Below are 19,741 nucleotides of genomic sequence, written 5' to 3'. Positions count from 1 at the left end.
ATAGCTTCTAATATTTTCAGGTACGAAATAATTCATTGTCAAAGCGGGACTAAGTTTGTCAGGCATGGAAGCATGCAGGTAAATTTCTAATTACGTGATCTTTGACAATTACAATATTTCAACATGGATTCAATGATAAAATTCGTTTTTTTTTCAGCAGGCTCGAAGTTTAAACTTTGATTAACGCGAGGAAAATTATGCCTTACCTGATGGTCAAAACGTTTAGGTGGCAAGGATCCTGGTTTCTCAAGCGGTGCAATCATTATAACCATCGAACCTGGTTGTTCCGTCAGACATCAGGTGCCAGAGTGAATTTCATCAGGCCATAGCCACCTTCTTAACATCAGTTGAGGCAAAATTGAAGAGCGGGATATACTACAGATGATAATGGCTGAATATCCCATCATTTTACATTGATCGAGCCAATAGCGATAAGTTTGTTACTTAACCGTTGCCGCCAATTCGTTCTACCGAGGAATCATTCTGTGCACCATTGTAATTCAAGTATTATTATTGACCAGCATTGTTTTTCAAACTTTATGACATTTAATTTGGTATCTTATTTTGAAGCTTACTTTTACTCTCTTTGGCATTAAATTCAGATAAATAGTTTTTCAAGTCCTCAATTAGATTGTGAGGTTGAATTTTGCTAGGCAAACTGAATCAATCTAAATCTAGAATTGTTAAATAACTTTAGTTAAAAATGTTTCAAATTTAATTTTAGTTGACGGTGTCATCAGGCTAGCTAGTTGCATTAAACTAAATCAAATGATTCGAGTGATTATATCAGGAATCAAAACGAAAAAAAAGGAGAAAGTAAAGGAGAAGCACAGAATGAAACGTTGGAAGAACTGAAAGGTCAGTTACAAACAACTGAATGCAATAACTGATGATGCAGATGTTGAACTTGAGATTACGAAAAGAGAAAATACATTACTGAAGCAATTGAACCAACAACTTAGAGAGTAAAATGAAATATAAAGGAACCAGAAAAAAGCAACAATGGGAACAAGTGAATTAGAAAACCTTTGCTGAAATAACTAATATTAATAAATATCAGCTGAAAAGATTATAGTAGAGAGATAGAAGAAATTATAGTAAAGAAGATCAATGATGATAAACCAACGGGCATGAACGAGAAAGTCGATCATTACTTGATAAAATAGATCTATACAAGCTAAAGAAATTTATACGAAGATTGAGAATGAAATTATTATAAGCTGTATGAATGAAAATAATGTCAATGCTACTGAAAAGTTATTAGAATCCAGTCGGTCAGCTAGTGCATGTAAAATACAAATTGATCAATTGATGGGAATGGATATTACTTTTATAACACAACACAGGTCAACTTTTATGTCTGCGTATAGCAAGCGCCACTAGAGAGCGAAGAATGAAACGCTGCCGTTTATTGCCAACCTCAAAATGATGAATTTACTTACAACAATCATTGCCAACATCTTACATACGATTAGTTTTATTCTCACTTCAATTAATGAAGCTACAGATTAAACTCATTGAATTTCAGTAATTTGAATAACACGTATCATGTACGCCACATGTACAGAAACCAAATAAATGGATTAGGCAGTTCAATCTTAGAGGTGACAATTGAAATATGTAAACATATAAAATAAAAGAAAAACAAAGATTTTGTGGTATATCAAAACTGCAAGGTGTATGACGTGATTAATGACAGATCATGCAATAATTGTGGTAAATTTGGTCATAATGATCATAGGTGCAAAAATAATAGTGTTTGCCTCAAATGTTCAAGTCAGTCGAACAAATTTATGTCATAGTGTGGAGTTCAAATGCTTGCATTTATAGTGACACCAAGTACAAAACCAGTCAGGATGTAAACCATCCAGCTACTGCTATGAGTGTGTGTCAAATTATAAAATCCAAGGTTAAAAAGCTGATTGATACGATTGTTTATGTAATAAAACCTATATTATCGACATGGAGTAAGAAAGGGAAACAAGATCGTGCTAATGTAATTTAAAGAAGAACGGCAACTTCAATGAAGCTATCAACATCGATGGAATAAGAAAAGGAATGATACATGACGAAATATTGCTCTCTGATCTTGGAATCCTTAATAAAAATATAGATGATAAACACATTTTGACACTATGTATCAATATTAGAAGCCTACATGCTAATCATAATAACCTTGAAAATCTTGTTGAGACACTGCAGATCAAACCTTATACTGTTACGTGTGCGGTTTTTTTGAGGCATGTACCTATGAGAAAACCCCGTTATTGTGTAGTTCTTTTGCCTTAACCCCTGAAATAAAGGTAAATATGGATAATATAAAGGACTTCCTCTGATGGGCAAAAAGAAGGATCGGTCTTTCCGACCCAAAAACACCTTGAATCAATTAGTTGTATGGACTTAGGTGATTCCAAAGCCGTCTTGGTTCATGAACAAGCACCTCCCTCTTACGCTCACTCACGTAAGACAAGAGCTCACTGATATATATACTAACCAAGAGCTGTTTCGCTCTTGCAACCGATTTCCTCGCAGGCTGGTCACACCATCTTTAATTTTAAACTGCGAAAGGCTATAAAATGATTGCATCGGCGACGACGGCGAATATGTTTTGACAGGAAATGCCCCATAAATAAAATGAAAACATCATTGTTGTCGTCATCGATGCAATCATTTTATGGCCTTTCGCAGTTTCAAATTAAAGATAGTATGGCCAGCCTGCGAGAAATAGACGAAGAACTTGCGTGGTATCGAGTCAGCAGTGACCGAATGCGAACTTTGAAGATATTTTCTCATGTGTGTGAAGTTGGCCCAGCACTTTTCGAAAATAATGATTATAAAAATTGTGCTGAATTGTGCTAAGGGTGTGCTAACTTGTGCCGTCAATCCGCCTTTCCTAACTTCAAAGGATTCCCCAAAAATCGAAAATCTGATAAGCCCAGCACTTTTGGGATAAAAAAAAAAAAAATTGTGCCGGGTTGTGCTACATTTGTGCTAACTTGTGCCGTAGTTCATTTTTTCGAAAAGTCCATTATTCACACGGAAAGAAAAAAAAAAATTAGGTTGAGAGAAATGGTGCTGGGTTGTACCGCATTTGTGCCAACTTGTGCCGTGCTCTAGTTGCCAAACATTGGAGAAAAGTTGAGAAAGTCCAGAAAAATCATCGAGAAAATTGAAAAATTTACACACGGCTCGGATCTGTCGAGATTTTTGAATTTTTTCGATCGTGCTAGATTGTGCCATGTTTGTGCCAACTAGTGCCGTGCTCTATTTTCCCAAACATTCGAGAAAAGTTGAAAAAATCCAGAAAAATCATCGAGCAAATTGAAAAATTGACACACGGCTCGGATCTTTCGAGATTTTTGAATGTTTTTGACCGTGCTGGATTGTGCCATGCTTGTGCCAACTTGTGCCGTACTCTATTTTCCCAAACATTCGAGAAGAGTTGAGAAAATCCAGAAAAATCATCGAGCAAATTGCAAAATTTACACACGGCTCGGATCTTTCGAGATTTTTGAATTTTTTCGATTGTGTTAGATTGTGCCGTGTTTGTACCAACTTGTGCCGCCCTTTTTTAATGAGATTTAGTTTGATTCAATCAAAGATCAATTAATATGATCTGTTCCATTTGTATTTCATGAAAGGAAAGAATTTTGTTTAACGTGTTTTTCCAAACTCAGTTCTTTTAAAACTCTCATGTCATATACACGTAGTTGTCGAATAATTAAATTCATTTACAAACGTTATAGAGATATCGAATGGAGTTTTTTATTGCTGTAATTGACTCAAATCTACAGTGAGCACATTAAAAATTCAGAAACCATTATAGAATTGATTCCAATTTCAAACAAATTATTCAAAAGTATTTATCGCATCAGAACTCAGAAACAATTCGAAATTGATTGGGCGCCAGATAATTCAAAATTAAAATAAATCCTCAATTCACCTATCATCCAGAAGAAACTAACCATGAGTCGAATGAAATTCTTTCCGGATAAAACCACGAAAAAGACCTGTGGCAACGTCTTTCAACAATTTCACAATAATTAGTGAACGCTACCCAGGAAATTTTCATTAATAGTCACGAAACTACCAAATATTTTCAACGGAATTCAAAATAAAGTAAAAGGAGGAAGCATGTTGAGAGTGAATATAAAAGGGATTTATTAGAAAAATAGTATCACTTGAAATTAAACGGGAGACGGAAGATTTGTATCTCGTTCAAAATTTACAACACATGTTACAACAATAACAAGTTTTGAACGATTCTGAGATTCAGGCCTGTAGAAGTTTGTATCCCTTTTGAAGAAAATGTATACGGAATAAACTCCATTGGGGTCAGCATAAAGAACGTCACAATATCTGAAAATCTACCTTCGCACGTATGCAAAATATCGAACGCGCTCAACGACTAAATGAGAGAAGAAAACAAACAGTTAAATTTGGATTTTCGATACAGGGCACATTCGTAGAAGAATCACCTCTGAATAACTTATATCTACATTTGGCTTAATGAAAACGAATAAAAAATTAAGTTCATCAAGCTTTATTTCCAACCTTGTTTCATAACTTGAGCCCTCTGTAAACGTTATGCTTTTCGGAGTGTTGGTAATATTATAATTCATGATTGAGAGTTGGCAACATTGGTGTATGCGCAGGCGCAAAATATATATTACTGGAACATTCCGGAACGTGCGTCACTTCCTTTAGAGAGGTTAAAAATGTCTGTGTAACACCACATGCTGCTGAGAGCAAAAAGAAATCAAAAATAATAGAAAGCTTAAAACTAAAAATATATCCAAAGATATCTTGCGCATCCTTGCTCAGTGCGAAGCGTTATTTCATTAATCTATATTGTTATCCACTACTTATATCAGTGTACATGTATAAATACACTATTCTCAGTTGTTTTCTATATATTTCGTGTCCACTTATTCTCCACACAGCCCTCTCCGAATCCAACACGGAGGTTAGATTTTTAATGCATCAAAATTTTCAGGATCGTTAAAAATTATTTTACTCCATTCGTCATACTGATTCATAGTTATCGTGTCTTAATATCACATATCTTGCCTGGATAACGCGGCAAGGCTTGTCGATGAATATAGATTTCAATTCGTATTAGACTTAGCGAGAATGGCTCCTGTAAAGGAATTGTTCAAACAGCTCCTGAGTCCTGAATATAGACACGTCCTCAATGATGACGGAAGACCCGTTCCCCCTAAAGCTTATGTGTATACGGAAATCCGTAAATTATTAGGAGAAGCAATGACACCGAAGTACATATACACTGTGATACTTCTAAACAGATACGGCATTCATGACGCACTACTTCAGTATCATAATTTACAACGGCCAATAAATATAACATCATCATCTATCGAAGATGATGAATCTTTCAATCGAACGACAAAAGAGACAGACATTAATTTTGTCATTGAAATACCGCTCAAAGTGTGGCACGATCTAGACTCTGAAAGAATCATATACAAGTCGATCGCTAAGGTCCAACGTAAGTATTCCATTTTGCGTCGTGGTAGATGGACAAACGCGGTATTTGAACTGGTGTTTAAAGAAACTAAACTACCTCTTCCCTTCATGTTTAAGCGGTGCACGGTTTCCGAAACGGGAATCTACGTTATGGTGTACGCTTACTGCCTACATTGTAAATGTACTTTGATAGGCATTATTGCTAATAAGCCTCCAAAAAATGCTGATGTTCAGATGGATTGCTGTGTATCAGGGTTCAATCCATCGATCGAACATGTTAAAAAACGCCCTCTGAACGGTGAAAAAGGAATCGAAGTGACAGAATCATTGGCGACTGGGTCGGCTACGATTTGGCGCAGAAATTATGCTAGGGATAATATGGATATATGTATGACGGCAAACCTCCGAACTTCTATCGGCCAGCGACGTTGCGAAAAGGAAGGCAGGAGATACGGGATAAATTTTTAAAAGTAAAAGGCGCGTGGGCAATCACATGTTTGACTAACATGAAATACATTGACTATGTGGGGTCTATACATGCTATAGGTTACGATCCATTCTTTGTCCACTATTGGACCCCCACACAAATGGCGGTGTATATAGATAACCATGATGTTGTGTACATCGATGCCACCGGTTCATTGGTGAAGAAATTACTATTACCAAGTGGAGAACAAAGTCCACACATTTATCTTTACCAGGCACTGGTCGATACTAGGACGTATAAGGTGCCAGCCTTTCAAATGTTGAGCGCCGCCCAAAATGTAAATGTCATTCAGTATTGGCTTTTTGAATTTTTGAGAATTGGTGAAAAATAGAAATCCGGATTCCCTCTTCCATCAACAGTAGTATGCGACTTCGATACAGCTTTGCTCAATGCCATTGCAAAGGCATTTGGTCAAAGCTCAAGTCTCAAGGCTTACTTGTCGACGTGCTATGCTTTACTTTCAAATAAATCTGGAATGAAGGTCCCTAAATGTTTCATACGGTTGGATATATGCCATTACATACATTTCTTGTCGCGGTGGAAATTTTTTTCAACACTGAAAAACCCGAAAGTTAAAAAGTTTTATCTTTTTGCCCTAGCATTGCTCACCAAACAAACAATCTTCGCTCGATTCGTGGAATTGGCGACAAGTATTGTCATTCTGTACCTTAGCGAAGACGTAGGAAAAGATAGCCTACGACAGGAGGTGCCAGCTGAATGTGCCCGCTGCATGATTACCGGGAAGATCAAAGGTCTCGATGATTCAGAAATCCCCAAAGAACTTCCCGACAACGACGATTGTATTGACGAGTGTGAAACAACAATAGACGATTGTAACGTTGTGACCTGGGCTCATGGTTTAATATATGAATGTCGCAATACGGTAGCATTGTCAAGCACAGGAGATCAGCTAAACCCATATTACGTCCCAGAAATATGCAAAAAATTAAAGACTCTACTATACTACTTCCCATTGTATACAGGCGTAATGATAGGAGTTTTTGGATACGGTAAAATAAATCTGAGCTCAGCACCTGTGGAATCCGAAATGAACGATGTGAAGCACATTATGTTGCGTAACGAATCTCGACCGATGAGGGTGGACAAGTATGTCGCTACGCATTTGTTGTTGTTCGACGGTCGAGCAAAGCTAGCTGTTGCATTTTAGGATTGGGCAATTCAAGATGACTGCCCGAAGAAGGATGCATCTAGCTCCATCCAGAGTATAAGAGAATCTGCGACGAGTTCAACTCCAATTCGGTCTTCTCATAAATTTTAGAAATGGTTAAATGTTTTTTTTTCCATAGTATATCATTAGTAAAAGCCATTGATAATATTTTTACGTTAAAATAATTATTATTATATTAAATAATAATACATTAAAAATCACTCAAGTTTAAATTTTATCACGTGATGTCAAAACGCCACGCCACTGGTTTGAGGTCACGATGTTGTTGCCGACTTCGCGGGCTCATATTCACCAAGTCTTTACACGTTCCAGGTGTCAATCAGAACACAATTTATTATTTTCTTGGCTCATAATCGTAGAAAATGGCAAATCGTCTCGAATCTGGTTTCGTGAAAGCCGATTCTTAGAATTTACCGAAAGTTGATATGTTTATGGTGTGTGAATATATCAGGAACGGTGATCAATTCAATGCTGCCGAAATTCGCCACGCAAAGGCTGCAATGTAAGTAACCATTATTTATGCAAAGCTTCATAATTTTAGTTGTATCTCATAGGAAAAAACTCTGTTGAACGAAAAAACTTAATATTCAACGATTCTATTCCTTAGGTCAAGCCGAGAAAAGTATGGCGATCAAGCTATAGGTTATGTCTGTCCCCAAAGGGATCGACATATTTGTAAAGTAAAATGCAGAGTGTGTACTGAGCACCGAGTGAGAAACCAAGGGTATTCTGTTACGCTAACTGTGAACGAAGAGGAAGAAAAAATTATGAATGTGGAATGTCACGATTGCGCAGCAGCCAGTGGTAAGTAAGATAATGTATCTAAATACAAATAATCAGAAGTTCCTGATATATGTGCAAAAATCCATTAATGGAAAAAAATAACCCACAAGTGCGCAGCGAATGAAATGTTATCAATATTAAGATTTATGATTATTTTGTTGCTTCAAAGCACTGTAACAATCAACTTCTTGATGAAAAGTGCTATCGCTGCGTCAATATCATAAACCTCAATATTGATAGTTAATTGTGCAGTAAACCAAATGGTACGATCATATTCAGATTCACGATTTATTTATATATATTTGTTGATAATATGTATATTAATTGTATCGTATTTTTTTACAGGTGGTTGCAAACATGCTACTGCATTTTTGATGTGGATTTATCGTCGTTCAGAACACCCATCAGTCACAGAAATTGAATGCTACTGGCGTCGATCCGCTTTAGCATCCGTAGGCACGGCGAAAAAATTCATCGCGTGTTCCGAAATGACAGAAACTTCATCTGTTTTTAGACCAATGCCAGAGAATACGACGTTTTTCCAAGCTCTCGTTAAAGAGGCGGAAGAGAAACAGGTGGACAGTCAGCTTACAAGGCATAACTTCGAACTAAAAAATTGCAAAATTGTGTCACTGTCGATTCATCAACTTCTTATGAAATTTATCTAGAACGATGGAGAGTTGGTTGATGATTTTATTGCATTCCCAACAACAGAGATGTCACATGATTTGTGTGACGTCGCCGAAAAATTTACTCGTGCTCAGAGTGATACACTTCTTTGGCATGAACTTCGGTACGGGAGAGTTACAGCATCAAAGATATACGAAGCGACTGGTTGCAGAATAGAAGATGGTTCATTTATCCAACAAGTGACTGGAGCAGCAAAAGTATTCGATACAGAACAAATGCAGCGAGGAAGACTATTAGAATCAGCGGTGTTACAAGAACCTTCCGAAAAAACAGGATTATTTTTCAAAATTGCTGTCTGCAGTTGGTGCCATCATTCCCAATGTTAGGCGCTTCACCTGATGCCATATGTGACGACTTCATTGTGGAAGTGAAATGCCCATCAACAGTAAAAACGTTTGACAAGTTTTTACCCCAAGGCAAAATGAATGACAAATGCAAAGCCCAAATGCATTTACAAATGTTTGCGACCGGTAAACATAAAGGCATTTTTTGTGTGGCAGATCCAAGTTTTGAAAATACGAAGAACATTACTCTTCTTTGGGAAACGTTCGATGAAGAATATATTAATGAGATAATCGATAAGGCAACAAAATTTTGGAAAGATTATATTTTCTCAAAAATGTTCAAAAACTTATGTAATTAAGAAAGTTATTATATTTCACTTTTCTTATAATATTCCGTCTACATCGATTTGTTCACAATATGTTCCGATTAAACAATAAATATTATCAACTACATGAAAGACTTTTTTACGCATTTGAATTCTATTCACGTTTTTATTATTGGCGGCTGTATATTTATGAGTGCTGCAGCGATTATTATGACATAATCGATTACAGACGTATAACTGTGCGGAAGACAAGCATGGGGTATGAGCATTTTATATTCCCTCAATCGCCGAATAACTCGTTCAATATGTATACGCAAGCTTGCAATACGTTTCGTTTCCAATACTTCTGTTTTTGTCAGCTTCACATTAGACGATACACTTGGGGGACGAATAAGTGTACACTTTTTTTTGTTCAGAAGAACTTGAATCTGTTTGAATCCACGATCAGCCATTACCCCACATTTTTCTGGTAATATTTCTAAAAAACCACATATTTCTGTGATAAGTGTATCGCTTATTCTTCCGCCATATCCTGCGGATATATAGTTGATAAATCCATCAGGTGTGGATGATATTAAATATTTCAATGTGTCGCATTTCTTATATTCCGACCAGGTTAATGCTTGATGAACGCTATTTGATGGTTATCCGATTTGTATTTCGAAACAGTCGATTATGTTTTTTTAATACTATTTTTCGAAAGAAAATATATCAAAGGTTTCAGCATGTGAGCTAATTTTGGGACACAACTATTAAATACTTTACTTGCTTGACTTGTTGACATCCCAAATTGTTCGCCCAATCTTTTAAACGTGTCGTCCAACTTAATCTTCATTAAAATTAATTTTATATCATCAGCGCTAATTTTTGTGTGAATATGCAGAAGATCTATAATCCAATTCCATTCTCTTGAAACACCAATGTAATTTTTTGGATCAGTACTTATGAAATAATTTGTGAGTAATGAAGCTGTAGCTTTCAATTCTTGTCGTTGATTTGTTTCGATCTCTTTCTCTTCTGCGGAAAGTGGCTCCCAATCGCTTGATGTCCCTCGAGCGAATGAAGATACCATAGTCGAAACGGTATCTCCGTAGATATTTTGATTTGACCAGAAGCTTTTATCGGTGAATTCTTAGCATCTCGTGTGTTAATCTTCTGTGGTGAACATATTGCATCCGTAGTACTGGCTTTTATATTGCATGACATGTATTTACTGCGAAAATTGTATGAACGTGGCATATTAACTTGCACCCCTTTATTTTGAAAGGTTTTCTCAGCAGGTTTGCTCTTAATTTTAGCCTCTGATACCAGAAGTTGTATAAGAAGTTCCGGAGCGATACGAGCATCATCGATATCTAAGTGGAAAGGTTCCTGAATGTATGAAAAAAGTATACATTTCAATAGTATAGTTACTGCAATGCCAACATTGAAAGTATTAGTTACGGATTTACCTCCGTTGCTGTCTTGATATTGAGGGAAACATTTTCTTTGCTGGCAGCTTCAGTGAACGACGAAGAACTTGGCGTGGCAAGAAGATCGGTTACATCTGCTTTACGTCTCCTTTTGTCAGATGTCGGGCGAGGATGAAAACATCTTTTACGACCTGACTGGCAATCGAAAATATGTGGCACAGCATTTTTTTTCATTTTTATAGGGCCACCCATTGAAGCAAAGCAAACATAATTTTCCATGTCCTCTTTTAACTGAAAAACAATTTATAGGTTAGGTGTATCGAAACTGCTCGCGAGAATGAGATTTGAAAAATTAAATTGAAATTTGAAAAATTACATTGAAATGATCTTGACAGCAAAAATAATTTGAATTTGTTGGTTTATCAGGACGACGTGCCATCGCGAACCATACCTCTCGCCTTTTTTCGTCTCATGGAACTACGACGAATATTTTACTTGGTGCACTTTTTGTAGTATTTTTACACAAGGGCACATAACACCATCGGTAACTCGTAGTACACGCCACATCAGTTTATTTGCGTTAGAATATTACGACAAACAGTTTTCACGTATAATTTCCGTGCTTTATGGCTATTCAGCACGTTCGGGAACAACATCGTGACGTCACTATTAGGCTCGGGAAAGATCGGCCTTTTCCGGCGCATTTGAATAATAGTTCATGCGTGCGCATTTTACAATAGCTATAATTTTGCAAAAAATCAATATTTCTTTTTGCAAAAAAAATTCAACTGAGAATCTTATATGTTCTCTATCCACTGGTCACACTCACAAAAAATGTGAGAAGACCGAATTTCCCTTGATGACTACAAAGAGCTGGTGAATAAGGTGTCGGCGGAGACTACAGCAGATACGAATGACAACTGCACATCATACACCAGCACAACTCTTGACATGAACGCGGCCACAATCGGACAAAAAATAAGCCATGACTCTTCTCTCCTCGTTGATGAAAACCATGAATTGAATATCGAACACAACTGGAAGGATAAAAATCAATCACGTGGGGTGAAGTGAAAAACGTACCTAGATGCATGTCCAGAATTCGAACTAACCAGCTTTTCAAAGAAAAGTCGTCTTGGCCTGGCTAATCTGGAAAACGGCAATATCTGCTCGTCGATAAAGCAGAAAGAAAATAGACTTATTGTCAAAAATACTTGCGGCTTTGACAGCATAAAATCTATACTGGCTGGAGCATGCGGAAACGAAACGTTTCACACAGAAATATCAAAATCCAAATCCGAGTTCATGCGTTTTTTACGAAATTTTCTGAAAGATGGTTCCAGTGCCAAAATTTACCAAGAAAGAGCTCTGCAACTGAGTAAAGTGCAACAATTTGAAGATACGCTTAAAGAAAACGTGTTAACTGTTGATTGTTGTTCAAGCATTGGTAGCGTAGCGCAGTACATGTTAGTAGATGATCCCAGCTACACGGAAATAAAAATATGCCACATTTGTTCTAACAACACAATAAGAAAATCTATTATTGTGCCTTTAAATGTGGATATAATCTGAATCATGGTTTGTGCAGGCTGGGCGATGCGATGGTAAACGGTATGCCGAATTACAAATCAGTGTGCTGTAACGAGGAGAAAGAAATAATTTTGACGTACGGATCGCAAATTGTAGTGGAATGTGATCCCACCGAGCTTGCTCTAAAAAAGAAATGCAACCTTGCTGACTTTCAAACATGTATACAACTGAAGGGGAAGTCATTTCTGCTAGCCGGAGTGGTTGTACGTTATGGAGGACAGGGTAGAAGATCCGGGCATTACGTAGGATATTCATTTCAGGAAACGAAATGGCTTGAATTTGACGATACAAAACGTAAAATTGCGTCAAAATCTGAGTCATTTCCAGTTGACCCATTCCTAATTGTTTACACTTCAGCCTAATGCAACTCGTGCTCATACATTTCTTTGGCGGCCTTTAAAGATTTTACAGACAGTACTTCAGCGTAGTTGCGTAGCATCGTAGATGGTCATGTTCGAAAATAAGAACGATAACTGATCGGTCAGTTGAGCATTGTAAAGAGTTGAGGAGTGCACATGAAATGTGATCTCTGACCGATGGAAGAAATGAGTAGGAAGTGTCAATAAATTTTCATGCAAGTGGAAATTAAATCTAAAACTTTTCATATTTCCTTTTATATGGCTATGGTTGTAGTATACGGCAGGCGATACGTGACCAATATTTTTCTATTCATATTTCGATTTTTAGTTTTTATATCTCATTCTGTTGACAAGTAATCTCCGCTACGAATAATTACCGGTATTACACTTGGATTTTTTTTCAATAATAAATACGTAAAATGAAGCAACCAAAATTCCGAATAAATAATTATTATTATTACTGGTAGATACTATTTTACTACTTACATTAGGTTATTCGTATCAAAGCGATATAGTGATATTTAAAATATTTTTAACAAACAAGTTGTGCAATCCTAAATAAGCAACAAGTATTAAATATTCGTGTACACTAATGGTTGTATAAAAAAGCCTCGGGATTTTATAATGTGGCAGATTGTCTCATGTGTATAATATCATGTATCGGCATATCATTAGACAGCATCTCCAGAGATAACATGAGACAAATTGAAATACAACGGGTCAGTAAAAACTTTGTCGAAATGAAAACAAAAAAAATACAAAAAAAAAAATTCCCAAAAATCCCCAAAAATAATTAACAAAAAAAAAAAAAAAAAAACGAAAAAAAAATAAAAAAAAAATATAAAAAAAAAAACAAGACGGAAAAGACAGCGCTTTTTTGTGGTACTTTTGAACACCGCATAGCCGTTTTGAATTATGCTATAAATTCGAAGTTAATACACAAAAAAAATGAACTGAATTTTTTTGCTATCCTATAACTGAGAAACCTACCTAATGTTACTGTTTTGGACTCGCCGGAAAAAAATCTTTTCTTTGGAAGAAGAAAAAAGTGTTAATTGTGTCAAAAAAATTGAAAGATGATTTTTTTCCGCTAGAAGAGAACGTTCAAATTAAAAGACAACGAATTGCGATGATAAATATAGCACCCATGGTTTCCAAGGTGAAGCAAGCCATGTAATGGAGATATTCTGCCACTTCAGCCAGCCATTCGCAAAATGCCTTCGTGCTCAAATTTTCGGAGAATCGGATCGCATACATACAGCAATCTACCCGAGTTTGACAAACCGAGTTGATTCAACATTTCCAGGAGAGGACAAATCACAATTTCTTTTTTCTTATACCTACTTTTCATCACGCAGGCGATAGAAAAGTATTGGTTTCATGTCGAAAACTACTTTCTTCAGTTCATGAATTTTCGATTTTTGGACCCTTTAGCTGACATCATACATGATTCTGAACATAGTTACATACGTTGGTCTGTCTGTCTGTCTATGTCTTTGTCTGTCGGTTTGTCATAAATACAATTAGGCTTAGTGTTTTGGAGAACAGCTGAACGGAAAAATTTTAAATTATAAAGGATTATAGCTTGTGTTTTGACAGCGAAAAATTATTTTCAATCAAAATCGACTAACTGGTTGGGCGGTAAAGAAAATGAATAGTAATGAAAAATCTAAGAAAACCTGGTTGACTAAATTTTCGTTTTAGAAATTAAATCAAAATTTTTTGTCAGGGGCATCAAGCGGATCCCCGCCATTCAAACGTTCTAGCAATTTCCAGTATATCATTGCAAAATCCATTCTGTACAACAACGAACATCTTCGAATTTTTTTAGAATTCTTTGAAAAATGGAGCACGGCACAAGTTAGCTCAAACATTAGCACAATCTAGCACAATCGAAAAAATTCAAAAATCTCGAAAGTTCCGAGCCGTGTGTCAATTTTTCAATTTTCTCGATGATTTTTCTGGATTTTCTCAACTTTTCTCGAATGTTTGGGAAAATAGAGCACGGCACGAGTTGACACAAACATGGCACAATCTAGCACAATGAAAAAAAATCAAAAATCTCAAAAAATCCGAGCCGTGTGTCAATTTTTTAATTTATTCGATGATTTTTGTGGATTCTTTCAACTCTTCTCGAATGTTTGGGAAAATAGAGTACGGCATAAGTTGACACAAATGCGGTACAACCCAGCACCATTTCTCTCATCCTGATTTTTTTTTTTCTTTCCGTGTGAATAATAGACTTTTCGAAAAAATGAAGTACGGCACAAGTTAGCACAAATGTAGCACAACCCGGCACAATTTTTTTTTTTATCTCAAAAGTGCTGGGCTTATCAGATTTTTGTGATTTTTTGGGAATCCTTTGAAGTTAGGAAAAGCGGATTGACGGCACAAGTTAGCACACCTTTAGCACAAGTCAGCACAATTTTATAATCATTATTTTCCAAAAGTGCTGGGCCAACTCCACACGCATTATTTTTTCGGTATATAACGCATTATACGGCACAGTGGTGTAGTGTAATTTACAAAAGAAATAACTATTCATACATACTTAAATAAAGCTCTAGAGGTTTCTTATAGTGCGAAAACTAGTGTTGTAAGGCTGAAACCAATTTTCATTCTCGTTGCATAATGATGATATAGTGTCAATTATAGAGTAACATTTGCTGTTCAAGTTATGTAGAAATAATAATTATTGTGCCGTACAGTTTTTCTTGGAGCAAAAAACAAAACCTAGATAGCAATTCGGGATAGTCAATTGTTACATTGTTAATAATTTTATAAGTAAAAATTAGAAATAAATTAATTCTATGCATTGCTAAATAAACTGAGGGTATCAAATGAATTGAAGAAATATTGAAGTAAATAGTCAATTGTTACATTGTTAATAATTTTTTAAGTCAAAATTAGAAATAGATCAATTCCATGCATTGCTAAACAAACTGAAGGTATTAGAAGAATTGAAGAAATATTGAAGCAATCGTGATCAGTAAAATGCCTTGGATTGCTGGTCTTAAAAGTTATAAAATGCAAAAAAAAGTGAGTTAAATTTTCTAGTTTGTAAATATTTGTATATGTATGAGGTTTCCAAACAGTAGAACAGTAAGTTAAAATTCTTTACATAAATGAATAACAATGTGTTATAAAAGTTTGTACATCACTAAAACCTTTGGAAAAACGTTTAATACAGTTCATTTGTTTTGTAATTTTTGAAACAATATAATCAATATGTTTGTCAAAATTTAAATTACAAGATTAAGGAAAGAATTACCCAATTTGTATCAACTAAACTCAGATTGTAGAATACGACTAACAAAAGTGATACCAAAACATTTGTTCATATTTTGCTTATTAAATCATTTTCATTAAACCAACTGTGGCATTTGAATTTTTTTGGAATAATATTTTATCATTGATATTCAATATTGTAAACATTTTCGCATCGGCAGTAAAAATTAAGTACCAAACAAAGGGCCTAGCCGGGGTTGCACATGAAATATTCCCCTGAACCGATGTGGATTTACTATACGCCACATTTTAGAGCCACCTCAAAAACCTGGTTCGCGCAAGTTTAAAACCTTTATCTATATTAGTACGCTGGAAACTCAGAATAACGTGGATTTCCGTTTTTTCGCGATTACTACGCCATTTTTACTGCAAAAAATATGAAAAAATTGGAGATCTGGCGGATATCGATGTACATACTTGAGAATTATTTCGAATATTTTCGGACCAAATTCGAGCTGTGAAAAATCTTTTGAGGTTTAAATTTTCGAGCTCTTATTAAGTTTGAAGAGTGATTAGCTTCTTTTTTTTACAGTATGTTCATTGCGTTATTTTTGATTTTATGTAATTTTTTCAGATTTTTCTGAAAGGTGCGCCATTGTTAAAAAAGTCAAAAACCAATTTTTCAATGGTTTTTTGGGAGAAAAGCAACTCAATGTCAACTCAATCATCTGGGGGACACATTTCCGTGATCTAATAATTCTCAAGTATGTACATCGATATCCGCCAGATCTCCAATTTTTTTCATATTTTTTACAGTAAAAATAGCATAGTAATCGTGAAAAAACGGAAATCCACGTTATTCTGAGTTTCCAGCGTAATAATAAGAGGTTTTAAACTTGCGCGAACCAGGTTTTTGAGGTAGCTCTAAAATGTGGCGTATAGTAAATCCACATCGGTTCAGGGGCATATTTCCTATGTAACCCTGGCTAGGCCCTTTAATCTAATTCATTTTTTTAGTACTTCCCGCTCGGTAATTACTGGTGCTGGTAACAATCGATTTTCGAAAGGCCGAATATTTAATCAATTTCCGAATATCGGTTTGAAAGTCAAAAATCGCTAAATCGAAATTGGTTTTTTTATCGAAAACCGAATAGTTCGATTTTCGGTTTTCGATACTGATTAATTTATGTGTTATGTACATTATTTTAAGCATGTCTGCTTATCCAGTTGCTCTGTCAGGCAACCTTCATCACCTTGGTAACAAAGAAAGTATCACCCACAAGGTAGATTTCCAGCAGAACATCGGTTTTTCAATATCGGTTTTCAACGAATCAGGTAATTTCGCCAACGGATAGACGGAATCATTCAAAATTTAGTAGTCTCTTTCTGTTGTTACATTAAATAAAAACTATCCTTATCCAGTTTAATTAGAATTTTTGCTATTGACAATTTCAACTATCGGCCTATATTTCGAAATATAATCAAAGCACGGCTTGATTTAAAAAAATACTTCTTCTTGTAACTTCTTGCACGTAGAGAAGTTCCTCTAATCTCGGATTTCACTCGGATCTCTTCACCACGCGTACACCCATTTTATAGAATACTCCATAAAACCAAATCAGTCACGATCCTCGAGTCCGACTCAGAAACGGAAGGTACTGATGATGAGTTGAGGCCTTCATGCCGAGTCTGATTGTTAGGAGTAGACTTGGAGGACGTTTCAAATTCATTTCAGGATGACTAAACAATTGAACGCTAAAATAGTAATTTATTAAAGAACTTCTCTTACGGCAGTAAAGCATCGAGGCATGTACACAAGGTACTATACAAGGTGTTTCAGAATTTACGACGAATTCTATACGGGGATGAATCGTAGTTGAAATTAGGATCAAAAGTTCCTTAGCCATTTTTTTTACTTATTTGTTTCAGATTTTGAATTTTCTTAAATTATTGGTCAATTTCACCAAGAAATATTCCTTTGTAAAGTTACTCGAAACTAGATAAATTGTTTGGTAAGAGGTTCTTATTAAGAAGAAATAAATTAAAACTAACACTAAAGAATATGGCTGAAGAACTTTTAAGCCCAATTTTGATAAGGATTGAGTGTGTAAAATATTTGTCACGAATTCTGAAACATCGTGTATTATAAGAAGAATGTGAAATTGAAGTAAGTTTAATCACCATTGCAGGAATAATGTGTGATTAAATGGCTAATTTAATTAAAAATAATTTGTCACTATACATATACTCTGCTCCTATTTACACTCCGCTTACCTTCGCTTCAATATAAGACCGTGAACGTTTTCAAAATGCAGTCATATGAAGATGTGGAACTTTTATATTTCATATGTTTATTACATAATAAACAGACTACTTCTATCCCATCATCAGTTTTTTCGAACTATTCCCACACGATACTCGGCATATTCGCTAATCGATACGTAGACTAAACGACTGACAGTGAACTCGGAGCGAAACTGATACTGGAAACTGAAATTTCCAAAAATGGAAAATTCGAAAATCCGGAAATCGAACTATTTGACTTTTCTGTCAAAATTGATTTTGACTCAGCGGTTTTCAACCTTTAAACCGATACTCGAAAATCGATTCTAGTCGAAATTTCGGTTGTGGAAAAACGTCGATTTAGTATGCCAGCCCTAATAATTAAGATTTTCTCATACCTGTACAAATTTTTTGATTCGACCTTTTAAACCAATCAAAATATAAAAAAGAAAATCTACGACAGTGTCACTGCCAAATATTAGAAACATATTACACCATCACGAACAATTTTCACATAACTGTATCGTCGAGTTATTGAAGATTATACATTTCTGAAAATTCTTAAATGTTGATTTCAGAGGTAATTTGTGCGTTATAGAGTGGAAAAAGTCGGACAGAATGAAGAATACGATACGTAGCACTTTCGATGCACCAATTCAAGCAGCTTCGTATATCGGAGCACTAAACTCTGACGAAAACTATAAATTTCAGGTGAATAGTTACGCAACCAATAGTAGGCTATTTAAATACGGACAAAACTTTTTGAATCCCGCTTGGGAAATAATTGTGAATTTTTACAGGTCCAGAATGGTCTAATTGTTATAGGGTACACAAGTGGTGAACCAGCTTCAGTATATGAGATGAATTCTCAGATATTGAATATGTATTGGAAACAGTGGCTAAGACGACTACAGCAGTACTACGTAGTAGAAGATTTAAAAGCCAAACAGCACTTACTTGTGCTTGAAGACCAGTGAAAACTATAAGATGACGGAAAACTCGTGTACAATTACACAATTTTCTTTCTTTAGCATGAAGTGTTACTATTTTTTTCTTGGATATTTTTTTTATTAGCAGAAATAATATGTCTGCATATAAATTCCATTTCTCTACTTTTCCAGTTATTTCCAAGAAGTCTCTCTCTTTTGTTTTAAACTACTGATATCAATTGTCACCGACTGTTTAACCTTTCAACATTAGTATCCGAAAATAATGACAACTTCCCGTCAGGTTCTTTGAAGTATTCTTGCAATAACACTGATGGAAATGTCATTGATGAAACTACAGGAAATGGTTGGGATTTCGGAAATAAATGTAAAGTTATCGAGTGAGAATGTTTTATTTGTTTCTGAATAGGTACCTGCCATCGTTTTCTATGTACTGTAACGTAGCATTTCGAATGTGCGTTACAAGTAGGTTGTTGAACCTTAGACAGAACCAAAAATTATTATTTTCATGAAATTGAGTACGATAAATTACGGTGTTACGTCCAGCATATCACTTCTCTCTATTTTTCCTACTCGCTAACTCTACCACAGTTCTTACATTAATCTCATGGTCTCTGTCCTGTCCTCTTATCTCTACGTAGTCTCACGCTATTCACTATCGCGCTTACTCATCAAA

At 35.5% G+C, this 19,741-nt stretch overlaps 1 protein-coding gene and 1 long non-coding RNA gene across 7 annotated transcripts in view; both read left to right on the top strand.

Annotated features, from left to right (window-relative positions):
• The window catches only part of LOC124184526 (mitochondrial genome maintenance exonuclease 1-like), a 31,781-nt gene extending 12,335 nt beyond the window's left edge, over positions 1-19,446 (top strand). For 5 of the 6 annotated variants that reach the window (XM_046574322.1, XM_046574321.1, XM_046574320.1 and 2 more), the window contains exons 4-5: positions 18,697-18,829; positions 18,919-19,446. In XM_046574322.1, coding sequence (XP_046430278.1) covers positions 18,697-18,829; positions 18,919-19,095 — 310 coding nt within the window. In that variant the 3' untranslated portion in view covers positions 19,096-19,446. The remainder of the gene's footprint in view (positions 1-18,696; positions 18,830-18,918) is intronic. The other variant, XM_046574323.1, reaches the window with a different exon arrangement.
• On the top strand, positions 438-4,914 carry LOC124184527. The gene is made up of 2 exons (XR_006871210.1): positions 438-495; positions 725-4,914. It is a non-coding gene; the product is annotated as an uncharacterized LOC124184527 (long non-coding RNA).
• Positions 19,447-19,741: the final 295 nt, after the last annotated feature.

The sequence above is a fragment of the Neodiprion fabricii genome, chromosome 6, assembly GCF_021155785.1.
Source record: "Neodiprion fabricii isolate iyNeoFabr1 chromosome 6, iyNeoFabr1.1, whole genome shotgun sequence".
Taxonomy (NCBI): domain Eukaryota; kingdom Metazoa; phylum Arthropoda; class Insecta; order Hymenoptera; family Diprionidae; genus Neodiprion; species Neodiprion fabricii.
The sequence above is the reverse complement of the archived record's forward strand: the minus strand, read 5'-3'. Positions and strand labels throughout refer to the sequence as shown.